Source organism: Haemorhous mexicanus, chromosome 11 (assembly GCF_027477595.1).
Source record: "Haemorhous mexicanus isolate bHaeMex1 chromosome 11, bHaeMex1.pri, whole genome shotgun sequence".
Classification (NCBI taxonomy): domain Eukaryota; kingdom Metazoa; phylum Chordata; class Aves; order Passeriformes; family Fringillidae; genus Haemorhous; species Haemorhous mexicanus.
In genome coordinates this window covers 23,463,430-23,483,123 of record NC_082351.1, presented here as the reverse complement: position 1 = coordinate 23,483,123, position 19,694 = coordinate 23,463,430, and the positions used below count along the sequence as shown (strand labels likewise).

General features: G+C 56.1%; 1 protein-coding gene across 4 annotated transcripts in view; it reads right to left on the bottom strand.

Annotated features, from left to right (window-relative positions):
- The window catches only part of GRM7 (glutamate metabotropic receptor 7), a 207,159-nt gene that overhangs the window by 112,716 nt on the left and 74,749 nt on the right, over positions 1-19,694 (bottom strand). For all 4 annotated transcript variants that reach the window (XR_009487913.1, XM_059856865.1, XM_059856863.1 and 1 more), the window contains exon 2: positions 13,681-13,897. Coding sequence is in view for 3 of the 4 variants with exons in the window: in XM_059856865.1 (XP_059712848.1) it covers positions 13,681-13,897 (217 nt within the window). In the remaining variant the exon portion in view is untranslated. The remainder of the gene's footprint in view (positions 1-13,680; positions 13,898-19,694) is intronic.

Here is a 19,694-nt window from a genome sequence, read left to right as displayed (position 1 = left end):
GCCCAGCCCTGTGCCCCAGGAACCAGCCCTGTGCCCAGCCCTGTGCCCCAGGAACCAGCCCTGTGCCCAGCCCTGTGCTCCAGGAACCAGCCCTGTGCCCATCCCTGTGCCCCAGGAACCAGCCCTGTGCCCAGCCCTGTGCCCCAGGAACCAGCCCTGTGCCCTGTGCCCCAGGAACCAGCCCTGTGCCCAGCCCTGTGCCCCAGGAACCAGCCCTGTGCCCAGCCCTGTGCCCCAGGAACCAGCCCTGTGCCCAGCCCTGTGCCCCAGGAACCAGCCCTGTGCCCATCCCTGTGCCCCAGGAACCAGCCCTGTGCCCAGCCCTGTGCCCCAGGAACCAGCCCTGTGCCCATCCCTGTGCCCCAAGAACCAGCCCTGTGCCCCCAGCCCTGTGCCCCAGCCCAACCCAGCCCTGCTCACCTCCATCCTCACCTGGGCACTGCCCAGCCTCCCCTCCCAGGCCAGCACAGAGAACATTCCCCTGCCAGCAATCTTGTTTATTCTAATAAAGAGCCACTGACTGAAACAAAATCCAGAGAATTGACTGTTGACTCACAACTGAAGAGAAATTCCCACAGGCAAATCGTTTTAGCATTCCAGGAGCATGACTAATTCAATTAACACCAGCCACAAGAAGATTATGTAAAGCTACCAAGTTATACATCTCTATATGGGCAGAATAAAGAACAATTACGTGTTAAGGAACACAGGTAAGAGCTGTTTGCATTTCTATTTCAAATACTGCTAAAAACATCTTTAGTGCCAGCTTGGCTCCGGGAGGCGTTCACAAATTCTCAGGCACATGTGAAAATAAAGTTTTAGAAGTGTGTGGTTTTAATTACCTTTTCTTTATTCAAACCATTACTGGATGTTGTCATGGCAGAGTTGTCTCTGTCCATCAGTGACTGCACAAGTGCCAAACCACTCTCCACCCTTCTTCCTTTCTGCTAATTCAAAATCTCCTCAAATCTCAGGGAAAGGAAAACCCAGAGAAGCAAGGAAGTGGAAAGGAGCTTGTCTTGTGGCTCACTCATGCAAGGAGAGAATTCAGGATTGCCCTTGAAAGGCTTTTCTGAAGACTTCACAAACCCAGAGCACAATTAAACCACGAGCCTGAATGTTCTTGTGCCAGAACACAACTTCTGTGTTTTCCTTTGAGTGGAAAGGCAGAGGCTGAGCCCAGCCAAGCAGTGAAATGCACGTCAGCTCTGGGCTGGGGCAGGGCAGCTGCTGTGGGGGCTCTGCCCAGAGCCCACCTGACAAACTGGGCACCACAGGTGACGTGGCTCCCCTGACTGCATCAGTCTAAGGACAGGAAAGGTTTTCAGGACAAATCCCAACTTTCCTTTCCTGTACAAATCTTACAAATCTCCTGCCTTGGGGGTTCCATCAGGCTCAGCTAAAACTGCAGCTCAGCCAGAGCAAAGCTGGACTTTTCCCACCAACACACACAGAGGTAAGAGAGAGCTCCACACTCACCTCATGTCTGCCTGAAAACTCACCTTACAGGGAAAATGATGTCCTCTTTATAAAGGTGTGAGTTAGGGCTGGCTGGAACTTAAACCCCAAATGAAATGTTGGTAGGCAGCCCTGGGGGTGGGTGCTGGAGTGCAGGGCCAGGAGCAGCACATCTGCCAGGGCAGGGTGGGCACAGCAAGGCTGGGCTTGGGCACAGCAAGGCTGGGCTTGGGCACAGCTCCTGCTCCAGGTAAGGGCTGCCCCTACCAGCCCTGCAGCCCCAGAAACATCCAGAACTGCCCCTACAGCCTCAGCCACACATCCAGAACTGCCCCTGCAGCCCCTGCCCCACCCCAGGGCCACAGAAACATCCAGAACTGCCCTGCAGCCTCAGCCACAGAAACATCCAGAACTGCCCTGCAGCCCCTGCCACACATCCAGAACTGCCCTGCAGCAGACCTGCATCCCTCTCATGCTGTCCTCAGGGACCTTCAAACACTGCTGGAAAACTTCTCTGAGCCAGCCTGACACAACTGCACAGCAGCCATGGCAGAGCCCTGGGTGCCAAACCCGTCCAGAGCTGCAGCCAGTGCTCTGTCCCTGCCAGCCTGGCTCAGTGACCCCCCCTCTGTCACCTGGGGCACCCCCAGGCCCCTTCTGGGCAGCTCCCACCACGTCAGCTTGGGCAGAACCAAGCAGGAGTCGGGGCAGCTGCCTTTTTTAAAACCACACCTGTGCCCCCTGGAGCCCCAGGGCACCCAGCACACCCCCAGGAAAGGCTCACAGAGAGATCTGTGCCCCCCTGGAGCCCCAGGGCACCCAGGCACCCTGGGCAGCGCCTGTGCCACCCTGGGCAGCGCCTGTGCCACCCTGGGTAGGGCTACACCACCCTGGGCTCCTCTGCTGGCTCAGGCAGAGCTCAGGTGAGCTCCAGGGCTTTCTGAACCCCACCCCTGAGGGAATCAGGCCCCCAGCCCCCTCTGCACCACGGCAGGGCAGAGCCCCCAGGCACCAGGAGCAGCTCCCAGGGCAAGAGCTGCTCTGCCCTCTGGGACTGCAGCTGCCCTGAGCATCCCCAGCTCCTGCCAGAGCTGCTGTGGGCACAGAGAGCTGGGGCTGGGCTGGCAGCCCTGGGCTCTGCCTGCCCCTCCTCACCTGCCCTTGTCTGCCAGAGCCTGCTGGCTTTGCTGCAGAGTAAATCAGTGAGGGGAGATTTAATTTCTGGGAGCTGATAATGAGTGTAGCTAGATATGGATCCTTTCATTTAAAAGTCTGCTTTGCAATTTAATCAGCCTCCACAGCCTCAACACCAGCCTGAGAGCAATGTGGGATGGCTGTAATGCTGAATGAAGAATAGAAAAATTAGACAAGAATTAGATGAATGATTTTATCAGGACCACTGAGCTGTAATCAAGTTTCACTGCCATGTGCTCTCTGAACACGCTGTGTCCCTGGGGAGCTCACACATCCCCAGCAGCAGCCTGCCTGGGTCCAGTGCTGAGCAATTCCAGCTCCTCTGCACACACAGGACAGGAGACAGCACCGCTGGCAGCAGCACTTCCCCATTCCTCCTCCTCTTCAGCAACACTTGCAGCTGGGACAGGGCACTCACAGCCAGCCTGACACCCCCAGGACCACCCCCAGACCCCGGGGGGAAATCTGGGTTGGCACCCAGTGCCCTGCAAGGGCCAACCAGGACTGGCACACAGCAAAAGAAAAAGGCATCAAACAGCTGGGGGGCCCTGGCAGCCCCAAATCCATTGTGGGAGCCCCAGGCAGCCCCAAATCTGGGCTGGGGAGCCCCAGGTAGCCCCAAATCCATTGTGGGAGCCCCAGGCAGCCCAAAGCTGTGCTGGGGAGCCCCAGGTAGCCCCAAATCCATTGTGGGAGCCCCAGGCAGCCCCAAATCCATTGTGGGGAGCCCCAGGCAGCCCCAAATCCATTGTGGGGAGCCCCAGGCAGCCCCAAATCCATTGTGGGGAGCCCCAGGCAGCCCCAAATCCATTGTGGGAGCCCCAGGCAGCCCCAAATCTGGACTGGGGAGCCCCAGGCAGCCCCAAATCCATTGTGGGAGCCCCAGGTAGCCCAGATCTTTGCTGGGGAGCCCCAGACAGCCCCTGCCCGGGGCAGCTCAGCCCCCACCTCTGCCCCTGCACTCAGCCCACTGCCAAGCCCAGAACCAAGGGCTGAGCTGGGAGAGGATTTTCCCCCTGGCTTTGCCATCACAAGCAGCACAGCCTCCATGGCCTGGCTGGGTGGGACAGAGAGAGCTCCTGGGGGCTGAGCCCAGCTCCTGCCAGGAGTGCCTGGGGAGCAGAGGACAGGGCTGCTCAGCAGCTCTCAGTGCCAGACATTTCCAGCCATCTGCTGCTGCAGGGAAAGGCTGCACTGGCAGGCAGCTGCTGACACACCTGGGCACATTCACCTGCTGAAGAGAAAAGCAGCTCAGCACTAATGACATCCAAATTAGATCTCTGCCATCTCTGATGTCTATGATTCCTGGCTCCTTTCTGAGCAAAAGATGTTGTTAGAGTTTAATCAATAGCATTCTGCTCACAGAAAGGCCTTCTGAAGCTGACAAATCTGCACAGGTTTGCTTTGAGACCTGCTCCAAGCTGAAGAGCCGTGAAAAGAAAGTGCTTTGCTTCTCATGCTGGGGAGGTTGCTGAGATTGCTGAGGAAATCAAACAGTGGCTGCAAACAGAGTTACCTCACTGCTGATGGGCAGCACTGAATGGGGCTGGGACCAGGGACAGGCTGGGGTGTGATGTGGGGGTGGGGGCAGCTCTGGGATCAGGGACAGGCTGGGGTGTGACTGGGGATGCAGAACTGGGACCAGGGACAGGCTGGGGTGTGACTGGGGATGCAGCTCTGGGACCAGGGACAGGTGGATGTGTAACTGGGGATGCAGAGCTGGGCTCACAGGGCTCAGGGACAGGCTAGGGGTGTGATGTGACTGTGGGTGCAGAACTGGGACCAGGGCCAGGCTGGGTTTGGAACTGCAGGTGCAGCTCTGGGACCAGGGACAAGCTGGGTTTGGGACTGTGGGTGCAGCTCTGGGACCAGGGCACAGCTCTGGGTTTGGAACTGCAGGTGCAGCTCTGGGACCAGGGCACAGCTCTGGGTTTGGGACTGTGGGTGCAGCTCTGGGACCAGGGCACAGCTCTGGGTTTGGAACTGCAGGTGCAGCTCTGGGACCAGGGCACAGCTCTGGGTTTGGGACTGTGGGTGCAGCTCTGGGTCACTGCAGGGCTCAGGTGCAGGGGGACAGAACATAAGAAAATAAAGATGGTGTAGAAAGTAATCTCAGCCCTAGGAGTTGCAGCTGGCCAGTTACCAAAGGTGAGGAGCAGGCCTGACTTTCCCAGCACAGCTGCACCCAGTGGGAAGGAGAGTGCTCTGGAAGAGTGGGGTGGTGCTGGGAAGGAACTGGGGTCAGTTGGGTGCTTGTGGAGGAGGAAGAGCCAGTGCTCTGAGGAGCTGCTCAGGAGGAACTCCAGGCAGGTGTGGAGCTTTTGTGACAAGGGGACAGCAGTGTGGAACCCCTGCCATGAGATGCCAGCACTCAGGAACCTCAGCAACCAGAGATTAACAAATACCATCAGATCTGTCCCACTGAAGGTCAGGGGGATGATAATCCCTGGCCACCCTCCCACAGACACTGAGGCCAGAACTGAGCCCCAGCTCTGGCAGGGATTCCCTGCCTGCACAGCAGCCACCAGTGCTCAGTGCTCTGGCAGAAAACCAAGGGGCTCTGCTTCCTTCTTCCAGGCTCAGGGGGCCAAACATGAGCCTTCAAGTGGCATTTGCTTTGGACACTGAAATAGAAATGAAAAAAGCCCTCCCAAGGCATGACAGACGACTTGGCAAAAGGCACATGCTGCACAAAACAGAGGCCATTCCCTCAGCAGAGTCCCTGCCATCCAGCAGTGATACACCAGCACTATAATCTTAATTAGCCAATAAAAGTTTTTAGACAATCTGTCTAGACTTGCTTTTGCCCGGACATAAAATTGGCTTTAAAAGAAATACATAAACAGCAATGAAACGTCAGTGAAGAGCTGTCAGACAAAGCTCCCTGCTGCTCTACATCTGCACCCTGCTCTTAAACCACGAGCATTCTGTGAAACCCTTCAGGTTTCCAGCAGAAAGCTGCTGGGCTGGGGCTCAGAGCACTCCCTGGGTGCTGCTCAGAAGGAGCCCAGCTCTGCTGGAGAGCTTGGAGCAGCCCAGCCCAGCAGCCTGCAGGAAGGCAGGCCCTGGAAATAATGAGACCCGAGCAAAACCACCTCTGGGGAGCTCCTGGCTGGTCCCTGCCTGCTGCAGACCAGCAGGACAGGAGAGGGACCCTGGGCAGGCAGGGAGGAGCCAGCTGAGGGGCACAAACCTCCAGGCAGCCTGCTCTCCCTGCCCTCAGCACCAGAGAGAGACTCTGGGAAGAATTCCTGCCTTATCTTCTAGAAGTTTTAGGTTTTCACAATCAAAGTCAATTCTGCTCCGAAATCAGGTTTTTTTGGGATTAAACAAATGGGATTTTCCAGCCCACTCACTTTCTGGCAAAGCTTCCTTACTGGTGGACATTCTTCCCAGCCATAGCTCAATCTTTGGAACCCCAGCCACTGGTATCCCCTTTGTTCTAGAGCTTTCCATCCTCCCTCTCCTCAGCCCTGTTCCTCCTTGCTCTTTCACAGACTAATTCCTTTAATTGTTCTCTAACCCCAAACTCTCTCCTTTCCCCCACTCCTCCCCAAAACAGCAGCCTCTGCCCTTCAAGGGGATCTCCTCCCCAAGCTCCCTGATGTCCAGAACAACCTGTGTGTGCATTTCCTCACAGCCCTGATGCCCAGAACAGCCTGTGTGTGCATTTCCTCACAGCCCTGATGCCCAGAACAGCCTGTGTGTGCATTTCCTCACAGCCCTGATGTCCAGAACAACCTGTGTGTGCATTTCCTCACAGCCCTGATGCCCAGAACAAACAGTGTGTCCATTTCCTCACAGCCCTGATGCCCAGAACAACCTGTGTGTGCATTTCCTCACAGCCCCTGATGCTCAGAACAACCTGTGTGTGCATTTCCTCACAGCCCTACTGCCCAGAACAGCCTGTGTGTGCATTTCCTCACAGCCCTACTGCCCAGAACAACCTGTGTGTGCATTTCCTCACAGCCCTGATGTCCAGAACAGCCTGTGTGTCCATTTCCTCACAGCCCCTGATGCCCAGAACAGCCTGTGTGTGCATTTCCTCACAGCCCTGATGGCCAGAACAGCCTGTGTGTGCATTTCCTCACAGCCCTACTGCCCAGAACAGCCTGTGTGTCCATTTCCTCACAGCCCCTGATGCCCAGAACAGCCTGTGTGTGCATTTCCTCACAGCCCTGATGGCCAGAACACCCTGTGTGTGCATTTCCTCACAGCCCTACTGCCCAGAACAGCCTGTGTGTGCATTTCCTCACAGCCCTACTGCCCAGAACAGCCTGTGTGTGCATTTCCTCACAGCCCTGATGTCCAGAACACCCTGTGTGTGCATTTCCTCTCAGCCCTGATGCCCAGAACAGCCTGTGTGTCCATTTCCTCACAGCCCTGATGCCCAGAACAGCCTGTGTGTGCATTTCCTCACAGCCCTGATGCCCAGGTGTTGGCAAAGATGAAAATTTGACAAGTCTCACAGATGTGTGTGCTCCTGAGTGTCCTGGGCAGCTGGAGCTCATCCCAGAGGACATTCCCAGCTCTGTGGCACTGGGAAGGGCTGCTCCCACATCCCAGCCAGCAGCCACAAAGGCCATCACCCCTCAGACCTGCCTGTTCTCCTTCAGCCAGCCCTGCTGGGCTGCTTTCTCAGGGGGGATTCCTGAGCTTCCAGCACAGAGACCCAGCAGGGCAGAGCCCCAGCCCTGGAGCCCAGCAGGGCAGAGCCCCAGCAGCTCCTGCTCTCCTCAGGGGGGTCACAAGGGCCCTGGGAATCCACAGCAGGCACTGCTCCCCCGTGATGGCAAAAGGGAAGGAAATGCATCCATCACCAGGCACCAGGGCTGGATTTGGTTAAAGGGAAGGAAATGCATCCACCACCAGGCACCAGGGCTGGATTTGGTTAAAGGGAAGGAAATGCATCCACCACCAGGCACAAAGGGCTGGATTTGGTTAATGGGAAGGAAATGCATCCATCACCAGGCACCAGGGCTGGATTTGGTTAATGGGAAGGAAATGCATCCATCACCAGGCACCAGGGACTGGATTTGGCAAAAGGGAAGGAAATGCATCCATCACCAGGCACCAGGGCTGGATTTGGTTAAAGGGAAGGAAATGCATCCACCACCAGGCACAAAGGGCTGGATTTGGTTAATGGGAAGGAAATGCATCCATCACCAGGCACCAAGGGCTGGATTTGGTTAAAGGGAAGGAAATGCATCCATCACCAGGCACCAGGGACTGGATTTGGTTAAAGGGAAGGAAATGCATCCATCACCAGGCACCAGGGGCTGGATTTGGTTAAAGGGAAGGAAATGCATCCATCACCAGGCACCAAGGGCTGGATTTGGTTAAAGGGAAGGAAATGCATCCATCACCAGGCACCAGGGACTGGATTTGGTTAAAGGGAAGGAAATGCATCCATCACCAGGCACCAGGGGCTGGATTTGGTTAAAGGGAAGGAAATGCATCCATCACCAGGCACCAAGGGCTGGATTTGGTTAAAGGGAAGGAAATGCATCCATCACCAGGCACCAGGGCTGGATTTGTTTTTAACTCAAGCTCTTTAACAGTGTGCTTGTGTTTGGTGCCAACTCTGCCTGTGCAATCAAAGAGAAAGGGATGTGTGCAAAGGGAGCTGAGATCTCATCCCCCTCTGTGCTGGGCAGGGAGCAGAGCAGCCCCTCAGGACTCCTGGGAGGCTCAGGAGGGACGAGCCCTGCAGCCCCAGTGGTTTGGGGGTGTAAAACCACAGCCTGGTGCCTGGGGCTGGCAGCACCTCAGCCAGGCACAGGAGGAGCTCTGAGGTCCAGCCAGCACCTGAGGGACCTCAGCCCCCTCCTCTGCACTGCTCACAAGGTCCCAAAGAGCCACAGCAGCTCTGAGCACTCCCAGGGACAGGTTTTCCTCTCCTGCTCTCAGAAATTCCTCCAGGCTCTCAGTGCAACCCCAAGCACTCCTGAGGATCAAGGCCAGGGCATCTTCTCCCAGCCCAGCCACAATTAACAGGAAATCTCATTAACCCTGCCAGGCTGAGCACAGACCTCGAGTCACTACAAACTCAGACAGCAATCCTTCCTGGCTGTTTTTTCTGAAATGCCAAAACATTTGTTATGTGACAACAGGAGGGAGAACAATAGATTTCATAATGTTGTTATTTAACATCAGTGCACACTGAAAGGACACGTGCCTGAGTGCTGGGGAAAAGGGGGAAGAAAGATGGAAAACACTTAAGTGCTTGGATATAAATGACTTGATTTTCTGAGTGCTTAATCCATTTGTTTTTGTGTATTTGATCCAGAAAACAGGATCCCAGGGGAATGAGGAAAGGCTACTCCCCTCACAGCTGAATGACTGAACACAGCCAAAGACAGAGGGAACAGGAGGGGTCTGCAGGGCCCTGGACACCTCCCCACACCTGCACCTGTGCTCTGCACCCTCACACTCATCAACACCCGGGGTCTGTGACCCCCAAAGAGCCCAGCCCCACAGCCAGAGCTCTGCTTTGCTGAGGCTGCCCCGTTGGCACCTGATCACAGGGGTTCCACACTGCTGTCCCCTTGTCACAAAAGCTCCACACCTGCCTGGAGTTCCTCGTGAGCAGCTCCTCAGAGCACTGGCTCTTCCTCCTTCACAAGCACCCAACTGACCCCAGTTCCTTCCCAGCACCACCCCACTCTTCCAGAGCACTCTCCTTCCCACTGGGTGCAGCTGTGCTGGTAAAGTCAGGCCTGCTCCTCACCTTTGGTAACTGGCCAGCTGCAACTCCTAGGGCTGAGATTACTTTCTACACCATCTTTATTTTCTTATGTTCTGTCCCCCTGCACTGCCCCTCAAAGCTGAGCTCACAGCCAGGTTTGCCTGCCTGGCCTGCCCGAGGGGCTGCAGGGGGAGAGGCTGAGCCCAGCCTGCTGCCCTGGGGCAGCCCAACCTCCCACAGCTCATCCCAACCTCCCACAGCTCAGCCCAACCTCCCACAGCTCAGCCCAGCATCCCACAGCTCATCCCAACCTCCCACAGCTCAGCCCAACCTCCCACAGCTCATCCCAACATCCCACAGCTCAGCCCAGCATCCCACAGCTCAGCCCAGCATCCCACAGCTCAGCCCAACCTCCCACAGCTCAGCCCAGCATCCCACAGCTCAGCCCAGCATCCCACAGCTCAGCCCAGCATCCCACAGCTCAGCCCAGCATCCCACAGCTCAGCCCAGCATCCCACAGCTCAGCCCAACCTCACCGCTCCTCCTCATCCTCCCACAGCTCCCCCCAACCTCCCACAGCTCAGCCCAACCTCCCACAGCTCATCCCAACCTCCCACAGCTCATCCCAACCTCCCACAGCTCATCCCAACATCCCACAGCTCATCCCAACATCCCACAGCTCAGCCCAGCATCCCACAGCTCATCCCAACCTCCCACAGCTCAGCCCAACCTCCAGCAGCTCAGCCCAACCTCCCACAGCTCAGCCCAGCATCCCACAGCTCAGCCCAGCATCCCACAGCTCAGCCCAGCATCCCACAGCTCAGCCCAACCTCCAGCAGCTCAGCCCAACCTCACTGCTCCTCCTCATCCTCCCACAGCTCAGCCCAGCATCCCACAGCTCATCCCAACCTCCCACAGCTCATCCCAACATCCCACAGCTCATCCCAGCATCCCACAGCTCATCCCAGCATCCCACAGCTCAGCCCAGCATCCCACAGCTCATCCCAACATCCCACAGCTCAGCCCAGCATCCCACAGCTCAGCCCAGCATCCCACAGCTCCTCCTCATCCTCCCTGCTCCTCCTCATCCTCCCCCATCCTCCCCAGGCCAGCCCAGCAGGGGAAGGGGGGACACACACCCTGCAGCCCAGCAGTGGGCGAGCAGCAAAGCCCCCCTGAGCTGTGCAAATGGGCTGTCTGGGGAGAGCAGAACATCCATAAATGCACTCCAGATCTTTCATTTATCTGTTAGGAGGCATTCAAGTGGTCTTTTGCTAACGACTCCAATATATATATTTCTTACAGATAGCAATTAACCTTCTGGTACAGATTAATCTTTTAAAAAAAAATCAAAGATGAATTAATCTTTGAAATTCAAGTATTCAGTAGTTTCATTAATAATCTGAAACTGTCCTTTAGATTTCCCATAATTAGACCATTCCCCTAATTTATTAATCCCACAGACTGCAGAGCATGTTTCAAATCTTCATCTCCTGCCACAATGACATATTCAAACTCGCTTGAAGTGCTCATAATAAAAGTCACTTTGTGAAGAATTATTAACTCAGAGGATCAAGCAAAGTCTTTTTGTGCCAAAGCGTATTTGAAAACTAAGCAGGGGAAGCACTTTCCACTGATCCTCAGATTTCCTAAGATCCCAGCTGATCAGACACAAGTTTGGATGAAACTCTGCCTTCAGGACAACGAGCTGGCTACAGATTGCAGCCAGACCAGGAACTGTGCTGGCACCCACGGAGCAGAGCTTCCCTTGTGCCAAGGGACAGGGCCTGGGAGCTGGCAGACAGCTCTGGGAGCTGCCAGCCTTGCCCCCTGCTGCCATGGCTCAGCTTTGCCTGAGCTCCCTCCAGCCTGGGCTCTGATCTGCCTGCTCCTAAGGGCTGCTCAGGGAGAGCCAGGCAGGGACTGTGCTGCCACCCTGCCCAGCTCTGCCCATCCCTGCCCAGCTCTGCCCAGCTCTGCCCCATCCCTGCCCAGCTCTGCCCAGCCCTTTCCTGACCCCTGCCCAGCTCTGCCCCATCCCTTTCCTGACCCCTGCCCAGCTCTGCCCCATCCCTTTCCTGACCCCTGCCCAGCTCTGCCCATCCTTGCCCATCCCTGCCCAGCTCTGCCCATCCCTGCCCATCCCTGCCCCCACTCCTGCCCAGCCCTTTCCTGACCCCTGCCCAGCTCTGCCCATCCCTGCCCATCCCTGCCCAGCTCTGCCCCATCCCTGCCCATCCCTGCCCATCCCTGCCCATCCCTGCCCAGCTCTGCCCATCCCTGCCCAGCTCTGCCCATCCCTGCCCCCACTCCTGCCCAGCCCTTTCCTGACCCCTGCCCAGCTCTGTCCCTGCCCAGCTCTGTGCCAGGGTGGCACACCTGCCCAGGTGCCATTTCCAGCCCTTCCTGACCCACTCCAGGGCTGGTGACTGCAGTGCCCGGGCAGCCCCTGCCAGGCTGCCCAGCACTCTCTGGAAGGAGTTTTCATTCACAGCCACCCTGAGGCTCCCCTGGGGCACTCGGGGCTGTTCCCTCTCCTCCTGCCCCTGTCCCTGTCCCAAGGCTGAGCCCAGGCAGCCCCAGGCTGTGCCAGGGAGGGCAGGGAGCCCTGGCACAGCTCCTCCCAAGGACACCCCGAGCCTGGGCTCACTGGGGATGGGCTCCCAGCCCAGAGGCAGGGACAGGCTCCACTGGCCCAGGGAAGGGCAGGAGCAGCACCTCCAGCCAGCCCTGCTCCATTCCAGCTCCCCAAACCAGATCTCCTTGCACTTGCCAGGCTCTGGAAGCCCAGGGACCTTGCTGGCAGGAATGAAATCCCATCAGAGCTTCACCTGAGCTGTGTGAGCGTGGCACAAGGAGCTGAGCACAGCCCTGAGCAGCAGCCAGGGATCAGATTATCCCATCCTGGCTCTGAGGAGGAGCTTTAGGCACCATCCCTGTCAGAGCCTTCATCCCAGCATCACCTACATCCCCCTGCACACCCAGAGCTGAGGGGAGCAGGCACTGCTGGCCTCTGGCTCTGCTCTTTCTGCAGGGGCTGAGTTTGGTGTTGGCTGCATGGGCAGCTCATGGAATAAATGTAATTCTGCACAGGGTCCAGAAATGGGATCCTGCTCTGCAGCCAGAGCCTGTCCTTCACACAGGGAACACATTTTGGGTATGAGTTTGCAACAGTGGGTATTTGCAAATCAAGCCAATTTTAAATTCCAATGAGCACTGGCATTTGTCACTTCCTGCTGTATTAAATCCAAACCCATTTGCTCTAATACCACATAAATATGCATTTGTAGGAACAGAAGAATTTATGCAAATGTGGGTTCCTTCTGTGACACCAACATAAGGAAGCAATTCCAGCTCCCCCTCTCCCCTTTAAGCCCAGTGACTTTCCCTGCTTGTTCCCTGGCAGGTGCTGCCAGCAGGGATCCATCAGGTTGGGACAGGTTGGGACAGGTTGGGGCCTGTCCCTGCAGACAGAGCCAGGGCTGTGGGACCAGCCTGGGCATGGGCAGCCCTGAGCTGCTCCAGAGCAGCTCCTGCCCTGCCTGGGCACTGGGCTGGGCACTGGGCTGGGCACTGGGCACTGCTTTCATTGAGGCAGTGCCAGGCAGGGACAGGCTGGGACACCTGTGAGTGCCATTTGGGGAGCACAGCCCTGCCCCTGCTGATGGGCTCTGCCTGCAGAGGCTCTGGAGTTATCACCAGCAGTGAACTCCATCATCTGCTGCTTCTCCTTCCCAGCACAGACCCAGCTCCAAGCACTGCACTTCCCAAACCCTCAGGGGTCTGGACTGCAAACCAGCTGGCCAAGGACGCACCCCCAGCTCTGGCATGTCACCCCACCCCACTGGGCCTGGGGGCTCCACGTGGCACGGAGCAGCCCCTGAGCCTTCCAGGGATGGGTTCTGAGTTCCCCACGGAGCTGGGCAGGGAAATGCCAAAGCAAACCCAGAGCCACCCACTCAGAGCAGGCTGGCCCCAGAGCTGGGTGACACCAGCCAGGCTGGGCACAGCTCACAGCTCCAGCCTGGGGACACACAGAGGAGCTCAGCCTTGCCACACCTGCCTTCTGCCCATGCCCACAGCAGCAAACCTCAGCCAGTGCAGCTGGCTACAGCCCGGGGTTTCCAAATTCCCCAGAAATGACTGAAAACCACGGAGGGTCCCCACTCCCTGAACCTCCACGAGCAATTTAGGAATGACAGCATCCAGGAGGCACGGCAGAGCATTGCAAAGAGCTGCAGCAGCTTTGGGACCAAAGATGAGCTCGGGAACACAGGGTGACACGTGGCACAACACGACACGGACGCTCCCGCAGCGCTTTCTGAGGGAGCACGGCCTACCTGCCTCTCTGGAAATTTGCATGAAGGACTCCACTCCTTTTTCTCCATAATTCCCTTCAGATGCCAAAGTGGACACATAATTCCATCCCAAAGCTTTCACAATGTCCACCATTGCTTGTGCTTGGAAGGAATCTGGAGGAACCACCCGTGAGAAGAAATCATAGCGCCTGTCATCGCTCAACTCGGGTGCAGTTGAGGCATAACTGATTTGTGGGATCTGTAGAAAAAAACAATTTCTGATAAATACACACATTCACAGACTCATGGCACTTCTTGCAGCAGCAGCTAAAGCACCTGGCTTCAGCTGAGCTTTGGCTTTGCTGTGTGCAGCTGCAGCTCTGCACCACGTTCCCCTACATGGTACAGGGACAGGAGCAATCCCACAGTGCCTCCAGGTACCCAGAAAAAGCTGGGAACCCACTGCTCCCAGTTACTCAGGTAAACCTCCCAGTTACCCAGAAAAAGCTGGGAACCAACTGCTCCCAGTTACCCAGAAAAAGCTCCCAGTTACCCAGGCAAAGCTGGGAACAAACTGCTCCCACTTACCCAGAAAAAGCTGGGAATAAACTGCTCCCAGTTACCCAGATAAACCTCCCAGTTATCCAAATAAAGTTGGGAACCAACTGCTCCCAGTTACCCAGATAAACCTCCCAGTTATCCAAATAAAGTTGGGAACCAACTGCTCCCAGTTACCCAGGTAAACCTCCCAGTTACCCAAATAAAGCTGGCAACCAACTGCTCCCAGTTACTCAGGTAAAGGTGGGAACCCACTGCTCCCAGTTACCCAGATAAAGCTCCCAGTTACCCAGAAAAAGCTGGGAACAAACTGCTCCCAGTTACCCAGATAAACCTCCCAGTTACCCAGAAAAAGCTGGGAACCAACTGCTCCCAGTTACCCAGGTAAAGCTCCCAGTTACCCAGGCAAAGCTGGGAACAAACTGCTCCCAGTTACCCAGAAAAAGCTGGGAACCCACTGCTCCCAGTTACCCAGATAAACCTCCCAATTATCCAAATAAAGTTGGGAACAAACTGCTCCCAGTTACCCAGATAAACCTCCCAGTTACCCAGATAAAGCTGGGAACCAACTGCTCCCAGTTACTCAGGTAAAGGTGGGAACCCACTGCTCCCAGTTACCCAGATAAAGCTCCCAGTTACCCAGAAAAAGCTGGGAACAAACTGCTCCCAGTTACCCAGAAAAAGCTGGGAATAAACTGCTCCCAGTTACCCAGATAAACCTCCCAGTTACCCAGAAAAAGCTGGGAATCAACTGCTCCCAGTTACCCAGATAAAGCTCCCAGTTACCCAGGCAAAGCTGGGAACCCACTGCTCCCAGTTACCCAGATAAACCTCCCAGTTATCCAAATAAAGCTGGGAACCAAATGCTCCCAATTACTCAGGTAAAGCTCCCAGTTAGTGAGGTAAAGGTGGGAACCAACTGCTCCCAGTTACTCAGGTAAAGGTGGGAACCCACTGCTCCCAGTTACCCAGGTAAACCTCCCAGTTACCCAGAAAAAGCTGGGAACCAACTGCGCCCAGTTACCCAGATAAACCTCCCAGTTAGTGAGGTAAAGGTGGGACCCAACTGCTCCTAGTTACTCAGGTAAAGGTGGGAACCCACTGCTCCCAGTTACCCAGAAAAAGCTGGGAACCAACTGCTCCCACTTACCCAGATAAAGCTCCCAGTTATCCAAATAAAGCTGGGAACCAACTGCTCCCAATTACCCAGGTAAAGCTCCCAGTTAGCCAGGCAAAGCTGGGAACAAAATGCTCCCTGTTGGCCAGATAAAGCTCCCAGTTACCCAGGTAAAGGTGGGAACCCACTGCTCCCAGTTACCCAGGTAAAGCTCCCAGTTATCCAAATAAAGCTGGGACCCAACTGCTCCCAGTTAGCCAGGCAAAGCTGGAAACCAAATGCTCCCAGTTACCCAAATAAAGCTCCCAGTTACCCAGATAAAGCTCCCAGTTATCCAAATAAAGCTGGGAACCAACTGCTCCCAATTACCCAGGTAAAGCTCCCAGTTAGCCAGGCAAAGCTGGGAACCAAATGCTCCCTGTTGGCCAGATAAAGCTCCCAGTTACCCAAATAAAGCTCCCAGTTACCCAGATAAAGCTGTGAACCCACTGCACACCTTCCTTTCAGGCAGTCAAATCAGCACACAAACATTTTAACCCCTCACTGCCCTGCTGTCTCTGTGCTGGCTTTAGCAGGGTTTGGGATCCTGGCAGAGGGAGGTGAGCTCTGCACCTGCCAGCACTGGCTGAAAGCCAGGGATTCCCTTCCTCAGCCTCAGGAGGATGAAGGCTCAAGGCACAGTAGGTTCAGTCTTTATTCCCTCTGATGAAGAAGAGTGTGAAGGCTGCTGAGCAGGGACATCTCTGTCACAGCCACGGCCTGGGCACAGCTCAGCTCTGTCCCAGCAAAGCAGGCACTGCCTCCCCTGCCCTCGGCAGAGCGTGGAGCAGCCTGGCAGTGCCAGGGCCCCCGAGCAGTGCCAGGGCTGCTCTCCTGGCAGTGCCAGGGCCCCTGAGCAGTGCCAGGGCTGCTCCCCTGGCAGTGTCAGGGCTGCTCCCCCGACAGTGCCAGGGCCCCTGAGCAGTGCCAGGGCTGCTCCCCTGGCAGTGCCAGGGCCCCCGAGCAGTGCCAGGGCTGCTCCCCTGACAGTGCCAGGGCCCCTGAGCAGTGCCAGGGCTGCTCCCCTGGCAGTGCCAGGGCCCCCGAGCAGTGCCAGGGCTGCTCCCCTGACAGTGCCAGGGCCCCCGAGCAGTGCCAGGGCTGCTCCCCTGGCAGTGCCAGGGCCCCTGAGCAGTGCCAGGGCTGCTCCCCTGGCTGGCCAGGGCCCCTGAGCAGCTCCTGAGCTGACAGGACACCAATCCCCAAGGCCACTGTTTGTAACAGGCTGGGACTGCTCCCCAGGCTGGGGAACCTGCCCTGCCTCTCCTGGAGCCCCAGGGAGGGGAGGGAAGAGCTCTGCACTGCACACAGACCACATCCACAGCTGAGCCCTGAGCTGAGCACTGGGCAGTGCCTGCTGCTCACCCTGGCACCTCCTGCACGCCCAGCTCTGGTCCCTGCCCAGCACTGCACACTATTTACCACCCGACAGGTATGTACCAGCCCCTGCCTCCTCAGAAGGACAGACCTGCTCTGCACTGCCCAGCACCAGCACTGCAAAGGGCTCTGCACCTCTGGCTCCACAGAGAGCAGGGGCAGAGCAAGGGCTGTGCTCTGCAACCAGCAGAAAAGTGGGCTGAAATATCACTTTTTATCTGTGGCAACTCTTTGTACTCCAGCTTGCCAACAACTGCTTTTTCAACCAAAAATCAAAAGGAGCACATTCTGCACTTCTACAGTGAGCAAAGCTTCCACAGAATGTGCTGCATTGATTATATTCCTAAGGAGAGCTTTGGATTTTAAATCTTTTTCCACTGTTCATAAAATATTAACTGCTGCTGGCTGCTTCAATCACTTGGAGTATAAAAAGCAGATATGAGGTGTTTTACCAGTGTTTCTAACAGGATCTCTAAAAGCAACATGAAGTTATAGAAATGTGCCAAGCAGAATTCTCCTCCTGCTTTGTTCAAACACAGGGAGCAGAGTCCTTCAGCAGGTGGGCAGGGACTGCAGGCACCACAATTCCCTGCCCAGAGGGGCAGAGCCCAGTGCAGACACCTGCAAAAGGCACCTTCTGCTCCTGCCCAGCCCCCCGTGCCCACCAGCAGCACCCCAGTGGCCAAAGTGGGCACCCACCAGGTAAAAATCAGCTGAAATCCAGCTGCTGCCTCCAGGAGCTCCACACAGGCACCTCCAGCCCCTGCCAGCACTGAAGAGCACTTCAGGATGAAAATGGATTGCCCAGCTCAGTGAGAGCAAGGGCAGCTGGGCAGGGTCCCTGCTCTCTGCTCCAGGGATGCTGCCCATGCTGGCACTGGCAGGGCCAAGGGACAGCCAGAGCTTGAAATCAGAGTTTGAATCACAGTTTGAAATCAGACTGCTCTGTTCAGGGCTTTTCAGTTATCCAGACAAATACATTCTGTCTCTTCACCATTTTCTTTTTCTCTCATTTTGGTAAAGTCTGCTGTTTATCATCAGCTCCAAACTGGAGTTGGAAGAAGCAGGATTTCTGTTCCATCACATTCTCCCCATTTTCTGACACATCCAAAAGCTGCAGAGAGCCCCAGGGTGCTTTCCCAAAGGCTCCAGCCTCGGGGCAGAGGGGCTGTGATCCACAGGGACCCTGCTGAGGAGCTGAGCTGGGCTCTCTGAGGGGCCTGAGAGCTGGCAGGGAGCATCTCAGCCCTGGGCAAGCAGCTTCTCCTCAGTCCCTGTGCCTGCAGCACCCTGCACACACCATGCAGGAGCTGCTCCTGTGCTGGTGCTCTGATGGCAGCAAGGGGGAATGATTAATGCTGGGAACATTGTCTTCGTCAGTGATTAATTGATGTTAATTTCTTTCTAACGTTGACCATTATTCTTCGTTTATTTCATTTTCTCCTGCTAATGAAGAGCTGTCTCTGGGTCACTCTTGTTGTCTTGCTCAAGCTCCTGCACAAACACAAACACACCAGGGAGCCAGGAGTGTCCTCAGCCTCTCCTTCCACCAGCAGCCAGCCCCTGCAGCAGGATGGGAACAGCTCAGAGCAAACCCACTGAAACACAAACTGCAACAGCTCACCTCAGAGCAAACCCACTGAAACACAGCCTGGGACACCTCAGAGCAAACCCACTGAAACACAGCCTGGGACAGCTCAGAGCAATCCCACTGAAACACAGCCTGGGACAGCAGAGCAAACCCCACTGAAACACAGCCTGGGACAGCTCAGAGCAAACCCACTGAAACACCAAGTCCCTGTTCCAGTTTCCCTTTCAGACTCTGGTTTCAGATAGTAACCAGGTGTTACTATCCAGCCCCACATCCTTCTCCTCCTTCTCTCCCTGCTCACCAAACCCTCACCAAAGGCACGAGTCTGTCCTGGAACACAGCAACCCCAGGGCCAGAGCACACAGCAGCCTCCCTGGGCTGCAGGACTGCCAAAGCCTGGCCTCTGCCCCAGAGTCAGCCCCAGCTGCAAACCCCCAGACCAAGCAGTTATTGCTGCTGTGCTCCTGCAGGGACTGAGCTCAGCCCCTCTCAGCCACTCATTAAAGATGATGAGGAAGGTGCACCTGAACCACCTCAGGCACTGACAGCAGCCAGGAGGCTTCAGAAAAGGCAATTTCCCTGAGGACCTGAGCAATTAAGATAATGCAGGAGTGCCCCTACTGAGACATTAATGAGCTCCTAGCAGGGCAATATGAGGTTCACAGTTTGCTGCATTTCTACTTTCAATTTCCCAGGAAGTTTGATTGATTCTGGTTTCCTGGCAATGGGGAGAGCTCAGCCTGCTCTGGCAGAGCCTCTGGAGCCCTCCACGAGTGGCAGGGCAGAGTCAGGCTACACACACTGCAATCCCCCCAGCCACCCAAACTCACCAACATCAGCTGCCTAGAGCCTGCTCTCAGCTGCAGAGCTCTGGTGTGAGCTGATGGGTGAGAAACAGCCTGGGATCTGTTCAGGGCTCGGGTTTTATTGATTTAGAAATGTATCAGGTCAGGGTTTAATCCTCAGTCAGCACAGCTCCTCTCGTGCCCCATCCCCATCCCCAGCTGCAGGACAGACAGCTCCAGCATCCAGCAGAGAGCTGCTTCCCCTGCCTGGAGCTCAGCTCACTGAGGTTTCTCCCTGGCTGTTTTCTCTGCGCAAAACCCCTCCAGACCCTTCTCATGCTCACTCTGCCTTCTGAGCAGGAAGGAAGCCTGGAAGGCAGTTCCAGAAATCCAGATACCACGGGAAGCTGTCCCTGCCCTTGGCAGGGGCTGAGCAGAGCTTTAAGCTCCCTGGAGCCCAAACCATGCTGTGATTCTATGGAAATCTCTCCCCAAACACTGAATAAGGTCAGAGCTTGTAAAGGCAACAGGAGCAGATCTTCCTGCTGCTCTCCAGGGGCTGGAGCTCAGCATTTCCCCAGGAGCTGCC